Raw genomic sequence first — 17,282 nt, 5'->3', positions numbered from 1 at the left:
GCAATCGCAGCTGAAAAGTGAGGCCATCTATGAACCTCCTGATCCTCTCTCTGTCTATGGGAACCAACCAGATAGCATGACGGGCCAACTCAGAAAATCTCATCTCATACTGCGTCACAAACATATCACCCTGACGAAGCTGCTTGAACTGCATGCGCAGCTCCTCTCTGCGGGACTGAGGCACAAACTTCTCCAGGAAAAGAATAGAGAACTGCTGCCATGTAAGAGGTGCTGCGCCGACTGGCCTACGCCTCTCGTAAGCCTCCTACCAACTGAAGGCAACCCCATAGAACTGAAAAGTAGTGAACGAGACCCCATTGGTCTCCAGAATACCTGCCGTACAGAGTATCCTCTGACACCTGTCCAAACAACCCTGTGCATCCTCTCCCTCTGCACCACTAAAAGATGGAGGCTGGAGTCTCCCAAACCTCTCCAATCGACGCTGATCATCATCAGGAATGACAGGAACCATATAGTCCTGAGCAACTGCAATCGGCTGGGCTGGTGGTGCCCCTGGTGTCTGGAATCCCTGTACCACCTGCTCTGGTGTGTGGGCGGCAGGAGTCTGAGCACCTCCCCCAGCCTGAGAAGTGGATGTTGTGACCGGAACAGAGACCGCCTGAGCAAGACTGGTATACGCGGTCAGAATCTGAGCTAAGGCCACATGAAGGCCTGGAATCACAATAGGCACAGGTGGTGCCTGAGCTGGTCCCACAAGCTCATCCACAACTGGTTGCCTGCTCCTGAACTGGGGCAACTGGTGGGTCTACAGGTACTGCCCCAGCTGTTGTGCGGGCTGCACCTCTGCCCCTACTGCGACCTCGGCCTCTCGCGGCCCTGACTGGTGGTACTGGTGGCTGTCCATCCTGCCTCGTAGTATGCGTCCTCACCATCTGTGAGAGAATTAGAACAACAAAAATTTAGTTACCAGAATCAAAAGATTCGCACGACAAGAATTCAAGAATGTGAAGTTTCCTAATGGTTCGGCAGCCTCTCGAAGATAAGTACAGACATCTCCGTACCGATCCGCAAGATTCTACTAAACCTGCTCATGACTCGTGAGACCTATATAACATAAGATCTGATACAAACTTGTCACGACCCAAAACTTAACCCGTCGTGATGGCGCCTATCGTGATACTATGCAAGCCGACATCTCCAAAATACTTTTAACATTTAACATAAATGAATTAATATATTTAAAAATAACCGGAGTCTTTCATAAAAACGGGGTAAAACCCAAAGCATAAGTGCGAAAACAAAAAAATAGCCCGACATCGGGGTATCACTGAGTCATGAGCATCTAGATATCCAGTCTAATACAAACAGTGTTTAAGTATCAATACAGAAAAGAAAGAAAAGATAGAAGGAGAGACAGGGTCTACGGACGCCGGCAGTTACCTCGTAGTCTCCGATACTTGATCGCGCACGAACTCAACGACCTCCGTGATCAAACACACCTGGATCTGCACATGAAGTGCAGGGTGTAGCATGAGTACAACCAACTCAGCAAGTAACAGAAATAAATAAGGAACTGAGAAGGTAGTGACGAGCTATACTATACAGTTCATTTTCAATAATTTCAGCAAGGAATAGACATGCTTTCAAATCCGGCGGTTCAAATCAAATCAATTATATTAAGTTAAAGTGCAGGTAAATCCGGATATGGAATCTTTCAGAAATTTCACGACAATGACAGATAGCAGCTAAGTGCATCAACAAATGAAAAAGCAAGTACAGCCTCTCAGGGCAACAATCACTCAACTCGTTACAACAGCTTAATCACTCGGCTCTCAGCCCTCAGTACTCACACTCAATAGGTACCTGCGCTCACTGGGGGTGTGCAGACTCCGGAGGGGCTCCTTCAGCCCAAGCACTATATCGCTGCGGCGTGCTGTCCGATCCCATATAAATAGCCATAAGACTCGTTGCGGCATGCAACCCGATTCATATATATATATACAGCCCGGAGGCTCGTTGCGGCGTGCAACCCAATCCATATATACAGTTCTAAGGCTCGTTGCGGCGTGCAACCCGATCCATATACATACATATAGCTCACAGCTCGTCACTCAGGCCCTAACTGAGTCACCAACGTTTCTAGTCTCTTGGGCTCTCAGAAATCATAAAGATAAGCCCAAACAAAAATAACATAGTGTATTAACAAGAATCAAGAAGAGACTGAGATATGATACGTAAGTAAAACCATGACTGAGTACAAGACAATAATTAGCAAATACTTCAACAAGTACTCGACCTTTGCGGGTCCCAACAGTACCATCCCATAGCCTAAGCATGATTTCTAACATGATTGCAGTCAAATTTCTATAACACATAGACAACATGTAATTAACGATAGCTATTTGACTTTACAGTCTCACGGGACGGACCAAGTCACAATCCCCCAGGGTGCACGCCCACGCGCCCGTCACCTAGCATGTGCGTCACCTCTAAAATAGTCACATCATACCAAAAATCTGGGGTTTCATATCCTCAGGACCAGATTTAAAACTGTTACTTACCTCAAACCACGTAAAATCCTACTCTGCAATGCCCTTGCCCCTCGAATCAATCACCAAATGCCCCGAATCTAGCCACAAGAAGTACGATGTAATTAATATAAGCTAAAAGAATCAATTCACAAGAAAAATACGAAATTATAAGCCAAAAATCCGAAATCGGCCGGAACCCGGCCCCCGAGCCCACGTCTCGAAATCCGATAAAAGTCACAAAACTCGAAAGTCCATTCACCCACGAGCCTAACCATACCAAAATTACTCAAATCCGATAACAAAATCTCATTCAAAACCTCAAAATTCTAACTCAAGAGTTCTTCCTCTTTTTCCCCAATTTCTCACCCCAAATCACAAATTAGATGATAAAATTAAAGTTGAAATCATGGGATTTAACCAAAATCAAGTAGGAATCACTTACCCCAATCAACTCCACAAAAATCCCTTCAAGAATCGCCCAATTCCGTGTTCTCTAGCTCAAAATATGTAAAATGGGTTCAAACCCTCATTTTTTAAATTATTACTGTCTGCCCAGATTTCCTTCTTCGCGAACGCGGTCATCCTCTCGCATTCGCGTAGGCCAACTCAGACTGCCTCCCAGTTTACTCTTCGCGAACACGATCAACGCTTCATGAACGCGAAGCTTTACAGCTCAACTCATCGCGAACGTGGCCCGTACCTCGCGAACGCGTAGACCAAAGACCTGGGGTCCCCAGCTGCCTCACTTCTCTTTGCGAACGCGACACCACTCACGCGTTCGCGATGCACACGCAGACCACACCTTCGCATTCGCGTCCTCTTCTTCGCGAACGCGAAGAACAAAATCTTCCCAGCTCCCATTAACCCTTAGCGAACGTGTAAGAGGAAACCAGAAAATATACACCATCAGATATCAACCATCAACCAAAGTCCAAAAATGATCTGTTAACCACTCGAAACTCACCCGAGGCCCCCGGGACCTCAACCAAACATACCATCAAGTCCTAAAACACTATACGAACTTAGTCGAATCCTCAAACCATCTCAAATAACATCAAAAACACGAATCACTCTCCAATCCAAACTTAATGAACTTCGAAATTTCCAAATTCTACAAACGATGCCGAATCATATCAAACCACATCCGATTGACCTCAAATTTTGCACACAAGTCATATTCAACATTACGAACTTATTTCAACTTCCGGAATCGGAATCCGACCCCGATATCAAAAAGTCAACCCCCGGCCAAACTCCCCAAAAGTTCGACTTTCGCCATTTCAAGCCTAAATTAGCTACAGACTTCAAATTCACAGTCCAGACACGCTCCTAAGTCCAAAATCACCCAACGAATCTAACAGAACCGACAGAACTCCATTCCGGAGTCGGCTTCACACAATTCCGACTACGGTCAAAATCTTAAGACTTAAGCTTCTATTTTAGGGACTAAGTGTCCCAAATCACTCCGAAACCAAAAACAAGACCTCCCGGCAAGTCACATAAGCAGAAATAGATACGGGAAAAATAGTAAATAGGGGATCAGGGCTAATACACTCAAAACGACAGGTCGGGTCGTTACAACTAACTCACACATAAATCATGGTGGTCGAAAAATAAATTTTCCGGTAGTATTTTCTTATTTTATGTTTTTTATTATTTTTTTATTTTCAGTCTAATAAATAATTACCCAATTAAAATAGAAGAAATATGAGTATTTTTTAGCCGCTCCTAAAAACAATAGCCGATAAAATATTTTTTATATATATGTGTATTATACACATATAACATACGCATTATATATATATTTTTTGACTAGCAAATGTAATTAGTTTCGGACGGCCGGTTAATTTTATATTTTTCTCTTAAAATAGGAACGACCCAACCCAACCCGACCAAATACCCATATACGTAAGTTAAAATAAAACTAAAAATGAATTCTTCCCCCATAAAAAATTTAGTTCGGAATGCATGAGATTCTGACCAAAAAATAAATAAATAAAAGGTATAATTAAAGAACACTTGAAATAAAAATGCTATCAATTTGAATAAAAATCTTGAAAAAAAAATAGAAGTGTCATATTTTGAAGGATTTACCATTCACTTTTAGTATTATTTTAATTTATATATATGAGTATTGGATCGGGTGGGCCAGATCGGTTGAGTCATTCCTATTTTAATTGGATTATTATTTATTAGATTGAAAATAAAAAATAACAAAATCACAAAATAAGAAAATACTACTAAAAAATTATATTTTTCGATCCTCATGATTTTTGTGTAAGTTAGTAAAAGTTTTATGATTTTTGTGTGAGAAAATATAGTTATGTGACTTTGATGAAAAAAAGTCATAGTTATATGATTTTTGTATGAGAAAACAAAGTTATATGACTTTAGTAAAAACAAGTCATATTTATATGAATTCCTTTAAGCCACAGAATTATGTTAACCTCAACGCAGTAAAGATTGTTTCATAGATATCAAATCAAGAAAAGAGTCTTAGAAATCAGAGTTTATGTGTAAAACGTGTGTCCTAATTATAGCAAATCAAGTAATCCATATAGACAAATGAGTGATACATGATAGCCTTGCTATCAACTCCTTTCCAAGCTTGAAATAGACATCTCCAAGTCTAAAATTTCCAATAATCTGGCATATGTTGATCATTTCAACAGTCCAAGCTCACAGCTTTGAAACAGGTAAGCCTGAAATTGTGAACCATTTCTATTTAGTGAAACCCCTCAAGCATATTGGATCAAATTTTGCAGCTCTAAGGAATTTGCATATACGCGTTACCTAAAGTTTTCGAGTTAACAATGCTTGGACATGCAGCAGGAGGTTGAGAATTCTCATTTAAGAATGCATCTACACTGTTTGGATTACCCCAAACTGGGTAGCCTTTAATTTTTCCCTGTGACATCAAGAAACATACGCATCACTAAAAATCGAAAGCACCTATTTTGTATAGCCTGAAGCCCTAACACTCAGTATCAGTAGTTCATGCATTTTAGCAAAATAATATCTTTAAGTTCAACGTGATACGTGGAAAACGATCTCTCTTAAAAATTGCATACCAGGACATTCAGAGCAGCTAGTGTAGCCATTCCCTCACGAGTCCACTGCATTAAGAATCAGGAGAGTTAAAACTATTTTAAACAAGACGGCAACCCCATGTAAAAGAGATTTGGTGAATTAGATGGGAAATAGCTGTCGCAGCAGGAACATTGCTTCTTAGATTACAGGTTAAGGACAGATAATATACAATTAAGTGCATGATTACCTTAGATGCAGAAGCTATGTGGGGTACCACAACGGCGTTCTTCATGTCCGCAAGACCAGGTTTCATGTAGGGCTCATCCTAACACAACATAATAATTAAAGAAGGGCATTACTTGAATGTATAAGACAAAGGAAGCATCCTATACTCTACAAGAATAGATTATTTGCTAGCTTTTCCTTTGCTAGAAATGGTGCATAATACACCAGTTTCTCATTGACCATCGGATACGCCTTTTACATGTTCATAGCGGGAGAAGGGAATCACCAAAATAAATATACTACTATTGTGATTACCTCAAAGACATCAAGGCCAACACGGAACATGGGATTTTCCCTCAGATGCTCAACAAGAGCTACCTCATCAACCACAGGCCCCCTACTACAGTTCACAAGTATTGCTTCCTACAGGATCAGATGGAGTAATATCAAGATGTCGCATTTGTATAAATCAGCAAGCATAATAGATATTCTTGCAACTGATTTTACCTTCTTCATCATTGCAAGCCGTTCTTTGTTTACAAGGTGGTACGTTGTTTTATCAAGGATTGGATGTAGACTTATCTAGAGAAACATTTTGGCCAGAGATTAGATCTTGAATGAGAAATCCACTACTATGTCCAGATAGGTGAATATAGATCTAAAAATGCACTCTTCATGTAGAAAATAATTACCACATCAGCCTCTCGGAGCACCTCCTCCATGGATGCAGCTCTTTTCCATGTCACAGGCTGTTCACCACTGGCTTTAAGGAACTGACCATAGGCTGCAAAGGCAAAAGAACATAAGCAGATGAAAATGTGCTTGAGAAGTTTGTCAATGTAGTAGACTGATCAAAACATGCCTGTCACAAATTTTTCTAGACGAGTAGCTTGGTACAGGTCGTAGTAGATCAAGTTCATCTTGAAGCCTTCAATCTGTTCCAACAAAAAAACAAAGTTGCTCAAATTAACATAGCAAATGTACATACATTTATTTGATCTTGATTTCCGGTGAAGATGAAGTTTGAAAGTGAAGCTCGTCCTAAAATAAACATGTAGAGCAGAGAATAGCCCTGCCTTTAAATTGTTTTCAGCCAACAATTTCAGAAAACAAAAAAGTTGAGATCAATATTTGTCAACCAAAAAGCACAAAGCAAACTAGAAAACTTAAGAGGATAAATCTTAGTAGCTGATTATTACCATCATTCTAGCATAAGCAGATCCAATACGACCAGCCCCTATTACACCAACAGTTTGTCCTTTAAGCAAGTTCCCCACAAACCTGGAATAGACCATTAATTTAGTTATAGACCTGAGCCGACACAAGAAATAGAAGGTAATTGAGATTAAACAGTTACATACAAATGTGGAAGCCATCCTTCATATTTGCCAGCTCTCATGAACTCATCTGCCTCCACAATCCTTCTCGCTGCTGCTAAAGAAAGTGAAGCTGCTAACTCTGCTGTAGTCTCGGTCAGTACTCCCTGGACATCAGAACATTATGTGAGAAGAGAGAATTATGCCTTTACAGATATGCAGATATCAATTGTCATTGTGATCACAAGCAATATTTCTTGCATCATTTACCATATCGATCAGTCTATATGGTCCGACAAAATCCCTCCTAGGGCAATTTAGAAGCTACAGATTACATTGATACACATGTCGCAAGTTCAGGATAACTTTTGTGTCTTATTTTACTAAAGAAGTGTTTTACCAGTTTCAAATTCAAAGTGAATTGGAGCATTCCCTCATAACTGAGACTCCATGTAAAAGACCTCTCACGTGAAAAAACAAAAACTTGTTGTTAAGAGGAAATATAACCGACTATAACTTCCATAATATACTATATGTGTTGTGTTGTGTCAAATGGCAATTGTCAGTGTATCGACATAGATTCAGTGCCTCTGATAAGTCCAAACACTACTGTAGACAACCTCAGACCAATCTATTGAATATTGATTAATATAGTAGATCAAACACTATATGATCAGGCATGATATGCATTTAAAATTATCAGCTAAGATGTCTTATACAAAGTTACTGATTATTTCAGTACCAAAGAAACTGGATTACTACAAATCAAAAATGAAGAAGTATAAACTTACAGGTGTGTTTCCAACAGCAACACCGTACTTGTTAGCAGCTTCAACGTCAACATTGTTGTATCCTACAGCCATGTTACTGAAAGCTTTCCCTCCAGCCCTGCTTAATGCAGAGAATAGTGTTTCTCCCCAATCCTCTGTCAACTGAATATTACAAAACCCAAGAAAATGAAAGTATTTAAGTTCAACTTTCTGATAGTGTAAAAGTTTTTTTTTTATAAGTAGGTCACTAAAAAGATAACAAGAAATAACTAATTCAACCTAAAAACTAGCTCGCGGGGTGAGGATGTCTAAACCATGTAAGGAGACAACAACTAATTCTTTCTACCAATATTGGACAGTTGACATCTGGCGCGTGGACAATATAATATGGGAGTTCAACATTGGGTAAACTAAGAATTCAGATGAGTCTGATAAAAATGGACCTTAGGATTAACTCACCAAAAGCTAACTCACGAGGTGAAGATTGCCTAAGACAATATAAGGAGACGACAACTAAGTCCCTTAGCTAAAGTTAGACACTTAACACTTAACATAACCATCCAAAAATATTCTATTGTAAACTGCCACAATAGAGTAACATAGTTAAATCTAGATCATTTAGAAGAAAACAGGAGGCAAAACTCGAAAGCAAATCACAAGCCATAATGCATGTAGGATCAATCACCTGTCCAATGACTCCATCGCACCTATCTCCAATAAGAGCAAGAATGTCTTCAACCGATAGAATAGTTTTCTTCTCAGTGCATATCTACTCATAATTACAAAATCAAATGCATTAAATCAAGTTAATCAAACCCAAAAAAGAATGAACAACTTGAAAAGAAATATGGAAAAGGAATATATATATATATATATATATATATTACTTCGAGACGACAATCTTGTTCAATTAGAAGATTAATCCATCTAGTTCCCGGCATAGATTTTGTGCTGACAACTCTGTATTTCCCATTTGGATTCCACACTTCAATTTGAACTGGCTTTGCCATCTTCAATTCTAACGTTTATGTCTCTGCTCTCTGCTTACTCACACCACTTTATTTCCTTCTTTAAATGAAATCTTCTGGTTTCTATTATACCTAAATATATAAATAAAATTGCAGGAAATTATCAGGTGCATTGCAGAACACTACAAAATTTTCTATCAGTAATAAAAGAATGGGAGTAGAGAAAACATATGGTACGTGTCGGATTATGGCTTGTTGATGCATAGAAGAATGATATGTTGGAGTTGCAGGGAAACTTGTATGGTTGAATTATTAGTGATTTTAAGCTGAGGACCTCTCATTTTGGCAGAGGATAATGGGACTCTGGGTTTACGCCACGTAAGTTGGCTGCTATCTTTATTGAACGACGACAAAATTTAGCCCTTTTGCTCCAAAGAATTGTGAATCACCAGTTTTAGAGACTATCTGCTACATATAAGATGAGAACACACTGCAACTAGTTGTTGGTTACAATTTTTGGAGGTTGCAATTGTTATGAATTTTAGAAAAAATATGCAAGCAACAACACGGTTGAAAATAGGATTGAAAAATTATCTCTAAAATTTTATTAATCATAAGTCTTTAAATAGTCAAATAAATAAAATAGTAGACTCCTCCTACAACTAAATTACTAAACTCTTACTATAATTAAAATGCTGAATCTTCTAGCACACTTATCCTAAAACTAAACAACTAATTATTCTAGAAAACAGTAGCAGTAACAGATGCAAAATCCTTCCTTCTTATGCTATTAGTGCTTGTGCATGAGCATTTTTAAACTTGCACACTTTTGTAACATGACCTTTTTGTTTGCAATTTTCACATAATGCATCAAGTCTCCACCAACAAAATTTTTCTAAGTGTGCTTTCTTTTTGCAATATTTGCAATAAGGATAATCAACTTTTTCTTTTTGGTGTTTCGCATAAAAAATATCCTCAGTAACTTTGTCTTGTCTGAAGACCCTTCTTTGCTCTTGTGCTTGAAGAGCACTTATTAATTCTGCAACAGAGATGGTAGAGAGATCTTTAGACTCTTCCAGAGAGGAAATTTTGGATTCAAATCTCTCGGGAATTATCACAAGAATTTTTTAACTATCCTGTCATCTTTGAAATCCTGGCCAAGTAATCTGATTTTATTGACAATTAAAGAAATTCGGTCAGAATATTTAGCGATGGTCTCATCATCTTGCATTCTAAGAGATTCAAAATCTCTTTTCAAATTTAAAATCTGATTTTGTCTGCCTCGTTCACTTCCTTGATACTCCTGTTTGAGTGTTTCCCAAGCCTCTTTTGATGTCTCACATGCAATAATTTTAGAGAAAATTGAATCTGCAACTAAATTTTGAATTATAGTTTTGGCTTTGTATTTTTGGGTTTTCTCATCTGAATGAGCTTTGATTTGGGCAAGGGTAGGATTTGCAGGAAGTGGTTGTATAAGTTTGTCTTCCATTACAACTTCCCATAGATCATAAGCTTCAAGATAAGATTTCATCTTCACTGACCAAATCTGATACTTTTCACCAGTGAAAGTTTGTGGGGTATTCAAAGAGAGACCGTTGCTTGCCATTGTTAAAAATTTGGTTAAAAATCGGTATGGGTAAAAATGCATATGATTTAAAAGTGGTTGAAATTGATTGTTTTTCAGCGAATTCAGAGATCCGTCAAGATCAATGGAGGCTCTGATACCACTGTTATGGATTTTAGAAAAAATATGCAAGCAACAAGAAGGTTGAAAATAGGATTAAAAAATTATCTCTAAAATTTTATTAATCATAAGGTTTTAAATAGCCAAATAAATAAAGTAGTAGACTCCTCCTACAACTAAATTACTAAACTCTTACTATAATTAAAATTCTGAATCTTCTAGCAGACTGCTCCTAAAACTAAATAACTAATTATTCTAGAAAACAGTAGCAGTAACAGTTGCAAAATCCAACAGCAATTTTATCACACACAATGCACATGTACTATTTAAATGTAGACTTTCATTGACCAAAAAAATGTAAAATTTCAATTCTATAATAGTAAAACTTTACTTCTATCTTCCCTTCTCTTAGTATGATGGGTAACTTTTTGTTACTACATTAAAAAAAAATTACCCAGCACACAACTAAGCTTTCGTCGTGCCTGGAGTTTGAGTAAAGACTACTAATTACATTGAGTTATTGTACATAACTCTATCTTTTATATTTGCAGACTACAAAAAGTTGTTTATACGATTTAAACTCATGATATCCTAGCGGAGTTTGAGGAAAGGCTACCAATTACATTGAGTTATTGGACATAACTTTATCTTTCATGTTTGCAAATTATAAAAAATTGTTTCTACGACTTAAATTTATGACGTCCTAAACATACCGGCAAGGTTGTATTATTTATCAATGCACATGGTTGAAATATCTTGAATATGTAATCTGTACTAAATTTGCACGTGCAGTAGTACTCTGATCTACACCCTCTAACTAAAGATCTTAGATTCGTATTACATATATATTTTACGCTTATATTTGCAATTTGAACATTCATAGACTATTTTTTTTCTTTGTTCTTATTCATAGACTTCTACGCACTAATAGTCCGTTGGGATCAACTGATTGTAAATTGCTGATATGTTTGAAGTGCTGAAAAGTATTTTAGTGCTGAAACTGATTTTTTAATTAAGCATTTACGTGTTTGAATAGACGTGCTGAAACTAATAATAAACAGTTGATGTGTTTTACAGAAAAGTGTTGATAAGCTGTTCTTTTAGTAAAATGACTAAAATACCCTTAATTATTTTTTTTAAAAAGTGAAAAGTCTTTTTGTAAAGAAAAGGATAAACGACGAATATGGAATAAAGAGAAAGTTATTTTGAGAAAAGTATTTTGGGAATTAAAAAAGGAAAAAAGTTCATTATTGCCCCTGTACTATTGTAAATAGTATACGTTTGTCCTCTGTTTCACTTTATGTCAAAAACCCACCCTACCGTTAGCAAAGTAAGTGGAACTGCCCCTAACCCTAACGGATGGCCAATGTGGCAGCTGACCCACTCCATTTTTTCCATGTCAGCTGCCAAGTCACTTATTTACTCAATTAAAAAAAACATATCCCCCAACCCGAATCCGGAACCAAAATAATGTATTTTTGGACTCAAGACACAAAAATAGGTGAAAAACAAAGTTAGTGACCAAAATACATATAACGCCCTTTAAAAGGGCGCTATACCTTAACGATCGTTTCCCCGTTAAGGTATAGCGCCCTTTAAAGGGGCATTATATTTGAATATGAAAAGACGGGCAGGTATAGCGCCGTTTATTATAGCGCCTTAATAAACGACGCTATACCTACATAAAATACCATCCCCTTCCCTTCCCCACCAAACCAGAACCCTCCCCCCATTAATGACCAAAAAAGCTCGAGTGGAGCCGACCCGTCCCACAAAAAGTAAATATTCTCGGTCTCACATCCTAGCTAAGGCGTTATCTCGTTGTGAGTTGCTCGTTTCGGCTCCAAATCGCCAAATCTTCAACTTTTTAAAAACCTTAAATCGAGGTATTCCGACTTATTTTTTATTGAAACTCGTATAAAAAATGCATATTAGTTGTTTTAATGTGTTCTATGTTATTTTGTGATTTAACTATTTTGTTATTTTTATCCGGACTATGATATTAGTGTGCTAAAAAAATTAGTAAAAATAGAGAAATTATTATTAGTTGTTAAAAAAATGTTAACTAGATACTTTTTACTGTGATATATGTATTTTCGTGAATATTTTGTGATTAAATTATTTGTTATTTTTATCTGATTTAGATTATTTATTGTCTTAAAGACTAGTAAAATAGATAAATTATTACTTTAATTTCCTCTAGTGGTACTGGTGGCCTAATGTAGTACTTGTATTTGTAATGTAGTATCGTTTTAGCTTAGTAAAATGTAGTACCATTTATTGTAGTATCCTTATAGTTATTGAAATTAATCATTTAAGTATCTGTTATACCCAAAAATACGTCAAAATAGATGATAGTTCAAACACAAACTCTGTCCAATTCTAGTCAACGATCGTAAAAATATCCGATAATTCAAACACAAACTCTGTCCAATTCTATTCAACGATCGTAAGAAAATAGCATGAGAAAACAACAATATTTTTCGGATACCTTGGTGTGACTGGGCCTCAAATATCGAGCCTGGAACCCATATGTGAATATTTAATAATTAAATCTTGTATAATTATGAAAATTAATTATTTAATTTTATTATAGTCAAAAATAAGTGAGTCATAAACAAAAATATATAATAATGAAACTAACATATACAATATTAAACTAACATATGAATAATAAACTAACATTTAAAATAACAGACATCTTGAGTGATAAATCGAGAAAATTTTCTCATTATGAACACAAGAATTCAGGATATCTTGGTGCTACAAGGCCTCAAATATCGAGCCCGGAACCCATGTGTAAATATTTAATAATTAAATCTTGTATAATTATGAAAATTAATTATTTAATTTTATTATAGTAAAAAATAAGTGAGTCATAAATAAAATATATAATAATAAAACTAACATATAAATTAATAAAACTAACATATACAATATTAAACTAACATTTAAATAATAAACTAACATTTAAAATAACAAACATGTTGAGTGATAAATCGAGAAAATTTTCTCATCATGAACACAAGAATTCAGGATATCTTGGTGCTACTGGGCCTCAAATATCGAGCACGAAACCCATATGTGAATATTTAATAATTAAATCTTGTATAATTATGAAAATTAATTATTTAATTTTATTATAGTCAAAAATAAGTGAGTCATAAACAAAAATATATAATAATTAAACTAACATATAAATTAATAAAACTAACATATACATTAAACTAACATATAAATAATAAACTAATATTTAAAATAACAGATATGTTGAGTGACAAATCGAGAAAATTTTCTCATCATGAACACAAGAATTCAGGATATCTTGGTGCTACTGGGCCTCAAATATCGAGTCCGGAACCCATATGTGAATATTTAATAATTAAATCTTGTATAATTATAAAAATTAATTATTTAATTTACAAACAAACATATAAAATAATAAACTAACATATTAAAGTAAAATAATATAATTAATCTTGTTTAATTTACAGTAGACGGCATGGAAGTTCCGCCTTTGCATCACGGACCTGCCAGCCTGGAGCTACTGGCATTACAGGGCGATCATAGGTCATCCCACATATGGGAGGGATAGTTACTGGCCCAGACTTTCCGTGCCAGGAGAGTAGACGATATGTGGGGCTTTCTCAAGGACCGCGCTCTCCATCCCCGTATAGTCAGACGCCTCCAGGATACGGGCTTTTATAAGATTATGGAGATCGGCCGGCTGCAGCTCCATTGGTTGTTGATCACGGCCCTGATAGAGTGGTGGAGATCGGAGACGCACACATTCCATTTGCCCATTGGCGAGGCCACCATCATGCTGCAGGACGTGGAGGTCATGTATGGGCTGCCCGTTGATGGACACCCTGTTGCTCTGCCGCATGCCATGAGAGAGCAGACAGGTTTGCAGTACCTGGACATGCTGCAGCGGCTCACCAGTTTACAGCCACCGAAGGAGACTGCACTGGTTGGGGCCAGTCGTCTGCAGTTGATGACTGTCCGACATCATTTGGAGGCATTACACCCCTGACATCACAGACGATACACTAGAGCTTCATATTCACTGGTACACGAGGTTGCTGCTACTCCTTATGTTTGGAGGGGTTTTGTTCCCGAACACTTCGGGGAACCTAGTGAACTTGAGATTTCTTCATCATCTTGAGCGGCTAGATGATTTACCCCAGTACAACTGGGGTGTTGCTATTCTCGACTACTTGTATAGGCAGATGTGCCGGGTGAGTATGGGCACCCAGCGTGACGTTGCTGGATTTTTGCCGCTGCTACAGGTGAAAACATATTCGAATACTCTATTCATTATAACATACCCAGTAAAAATATACCTTAAATTTTACGTCCACTTTGTATGTTAGGTCTTGGCCTGGGAGCGGTTCCTGCAGTTATAGCCACCTCTACCTCCATTAGCTCCGGTTGCACCATCTCCGTTTCTCCCTCTATCTAGGAGGTGGGTTGATAGGCGGGGATATGGACGAGAGTACGAGGCTCGACATAATCTCCCCTTGTGCAGGGATTTGTTGGATTTGCTGGAGAGCGCACACGTAAATGTATACCTAAGTTTACTTGGCCTGGCTTCATATGTGTTGCGTATACTCACGTTTTCTGTTGTTACTTAATAGTTCATTTGGAGGCCATACAGGGATGAGCTAATAGCCAGATTGCCCGATTATTGCTCGGCCAATAGAATTCTGTGGATCTCTTCCGTCCCGTTGATGTGCCTTGATATTATAGAGCATCATGCCACCAAGCGAGTACTTTGCCAGTTTGGCCGCCCGCAGCTTGTACCGCCACCGCCCGACTGGCATATCACACATTACCAGCGGGATGATCGTTCCAGGGTGAACCAGACATATATGGCATGGCTAGAGGCACAGATCAATACTTGGGACCTGCGACATGACCTGATTCCAACCCCCCTCCACCTGACCGGATGGAGACTGATCATGATTATATGGGTTGGTACCGGGTTACCCGACTTTTCGTCGGGAATCCCATTTATCGCGCTGGCGGTCGATACGTTCCATACGCCGGGAGGCACGAGGCACTGGTATGTTATTTGGTATACTTACTTATAACGTTAACCTAGCGTTCTGTAATTTATATTTTACATATTGTGCAGGCTATTGGCCTACATCTGTTCCACCAGTTGGGACTGCAGATGCAACAACATACTGACGAGGGAGAGGCCGCTTTGCACGAGTATGGCCGACAGGTTATCGATCTGGCTTCCCGGACATTGCAGCGAGCCCGAGATGATGAACGCTTAGGACACGAGCCTCATTATGTGGTGCCAGAGCAGTACCATCGTAGGCACCAGTGGCGTCGAAGCGTGGTCAACATGGTAGGCGTGCCCCACGAGGTAGGGGTGTCCCACGAGGTCGTGGGGGTCGGTGAGGAGGTGGTCTCCAGCAAGGGGGCGTTGAGGCACCTGTTGAGGATGTTATAGTTGATCAGCCGGGTGACCTCCATGAGCCAGGCCACTCTCACATCAGCATGTCGTCATTTAGCCTTCAGCTTCAGCTCACTCCAGAGGCTTCGCAGGTGACCCCGTCAGCTCCATTGTTGATCACGGGCATTGTCATTACGCGAGAGGATTGGGATTAGTATTTTCATGATCTTCCAGGCCCATCGAACGTTGCTGATGATCGGCCGACACAAGATGTGGATAATGGGCGCCGGCTGAGTTATGGCTCATCATCGAGGGATGTTGGGGATCTCTCACAGGCGCAAGTATGTTTGTATTACTATTACATTTAAATTTATTTTTATATCATTGATTAGCCATAAATATCTTTATGTTTTCTTTTATTAAGGCTTCATCCTCGCCCGTCACGGAGGCCACTTTGTGCGATACTGACCTGGTTGCGCCAGATGATTATATTCAGGAGACCGACGAGACCATGGTAAGACAATTTAAATTTGTGTATCTTAACACGTACATTACAAATATATATTTTCATATACTGAAATATCTTATTATTCTGTAGGTTACTGCTGGACAGACGACCCCTTCTACCGAGCCTGCCAGCCCTATTGACGATCATGTTGCAGCGCATCCTCCGATAAAGAGGCGACGTGATGAGGATGATCCTGATAGTGTAGCCGAGCGAGATGGGATGCACCTCAGGCCAACAGTTGCATTAAAGCATACATGATATGGGACGCATTGATTTTTTTTGTATTTTATGTACATATGACATTCAGTAAATAATTGCAATGGATTTTATTGTTTACACTATATGCGCATTATGTTTTTATTTCTTCGGTTTTTCGTTATTTTAATACTACAACACAAGCACAAACATAGCAACTTAACATAATTTAAATTCAGTACAACTGATGAAAATATATGACACGGAAAACATAAAGATAAAATACTATACTCAACACATACATGTGTTTGTTTAGTCACTACCGCCTATTATTCTCTGCTCCAACCACTTAAATTTCTCTTCCATTTTATTTTTTTCTTCTTCCGCCTCTTTTAGTTTCTCCTGCAATGTCGCAATTTCTCGTTGCATTTCAGAGATCTAGCCTTGGTATTCACTGTTCATATTCCAAACATACTACAAACATGATTTATAATATTCCTGGTTAATGGGTTCATCATACCATTCCTCAAACATACAATGATTTCCGTCATTGCGTTCAAACCTGTATAGGCACATCTTGTATCTGCACCCAACATTACCATCGGACCAACATGCCTTCATAATTGCACGTTTGCCACAATAGCACCTTGGTTGGTCATTGCGTCCAGACATTTATTAATGCAAGAA

The 17,282-nt window shown here is 38.2% G+C and overlaps 3 protein-coding genes and 1 long non-coding RNA gene across 4 annotated transcripts; 1 reads left to right on the top strand and 3 right to left on the bottom strand.

Annotated features, from left to right (window-relative positions):
* Nucleotides 1–757: 757 nt before the first annotated feature.
* On the bottom strand, nt 758–2,635 carry LOC138899581 (uncharacterized). Its single transcript, XR_011411310.1, has 3 exons — nt 2,523–2,635; nt 1,402–1,466; nt 758–893 (listed from the first exon to the last, which is right to left on the bottom strand). It is a non-coding gene; the product is annotated as an uncharacterized lncRNA (long non-coding RNA).
* Nucleotides 2,636–4,929: 2,294 nt separating this feature from the next.
* On the bottom strand, nt 4,930–8,918 carry LOC104105432 (glycerate dehydrogenase). Its single transcript, XM_009613732.4, has 13 exons — nt 8,721–8,918; nt 8,519–8,602; nt 7,855–7,995; nt 7,109–7,230; nt 6,947–7,028; nt 6,610–6,682; nt 6,440–6,531; nt 6,255–6,329; nt 6,063–6,170; nt 5,770–5,847; nt 5,564–5,608; nt 5,286–5,400; nt 4,930–5,194 (listed from the first exon to the last, which is right to left on the bottom strand). The coding sequence occupies exons 1-13, from the start codon at nt 8,841–8,843 to the stop codon at nt 5,172–5,174; spliced, it is 1,161 nt and encodes a 386-aa protein (XP_009612027.1). The 5' UTR covers nt 8,844–8,918; the 3' UTR covers nt 4,930–5,171.
* A 997-nt stretch (nt 8,919–9,915) lies between these two features.
* LOC138907043 (uncharacterized) lies at nt 9,916–10,407 on the bottom strand. Its single transcript, XM_070197044.1, has one exon. It carries the CDS (start codon nt 10,405–10,407, stop codon nt 9,916–9,918), a length of 492 nt encoding a protein of 163 aa, XP_070053145.1.
* A 3,712-nt stretch (nt 10,408–14,119) lies between these two features.
* Nucleotides 14,120–14,518, top strand: LOC138907042 (protein MAIN-LIKE 1-like). Its single transcript, XM_070197042.1, has one exon. The coding sequence runs from the start codon at nt 14,120–14,122 to the stop codon at nt 14,516–14,518; it is 399 nt and encodes a 132-aa protein (XP_070053143.1).
* The last annotated feature ends 2,764 nt before the right edge of the window (nt 14,519–17,282 follow it).

The sequence above is a fragment of the Nicotiana tomentosiformis genome, chromosome 1 (genome assembly GCF_000390325.3).
Source record: "Nicotiana tomentosiformis chromosome 1, ASM39032v3, whole genome shotgun sequence".
NCBI classification, from domain to species: Eukaryota; Viridiplantae; Streptophyta; class Magnoliopsida; order Solanales; family Solanaceae; genus Nicotiana; species Nicotiana tomentosiformis.
The sequence above is the reverse complement of the archived record's forward strand: the minus strand, read 5'-3'. Positions and strand labels throughout refer to the sequence as shown.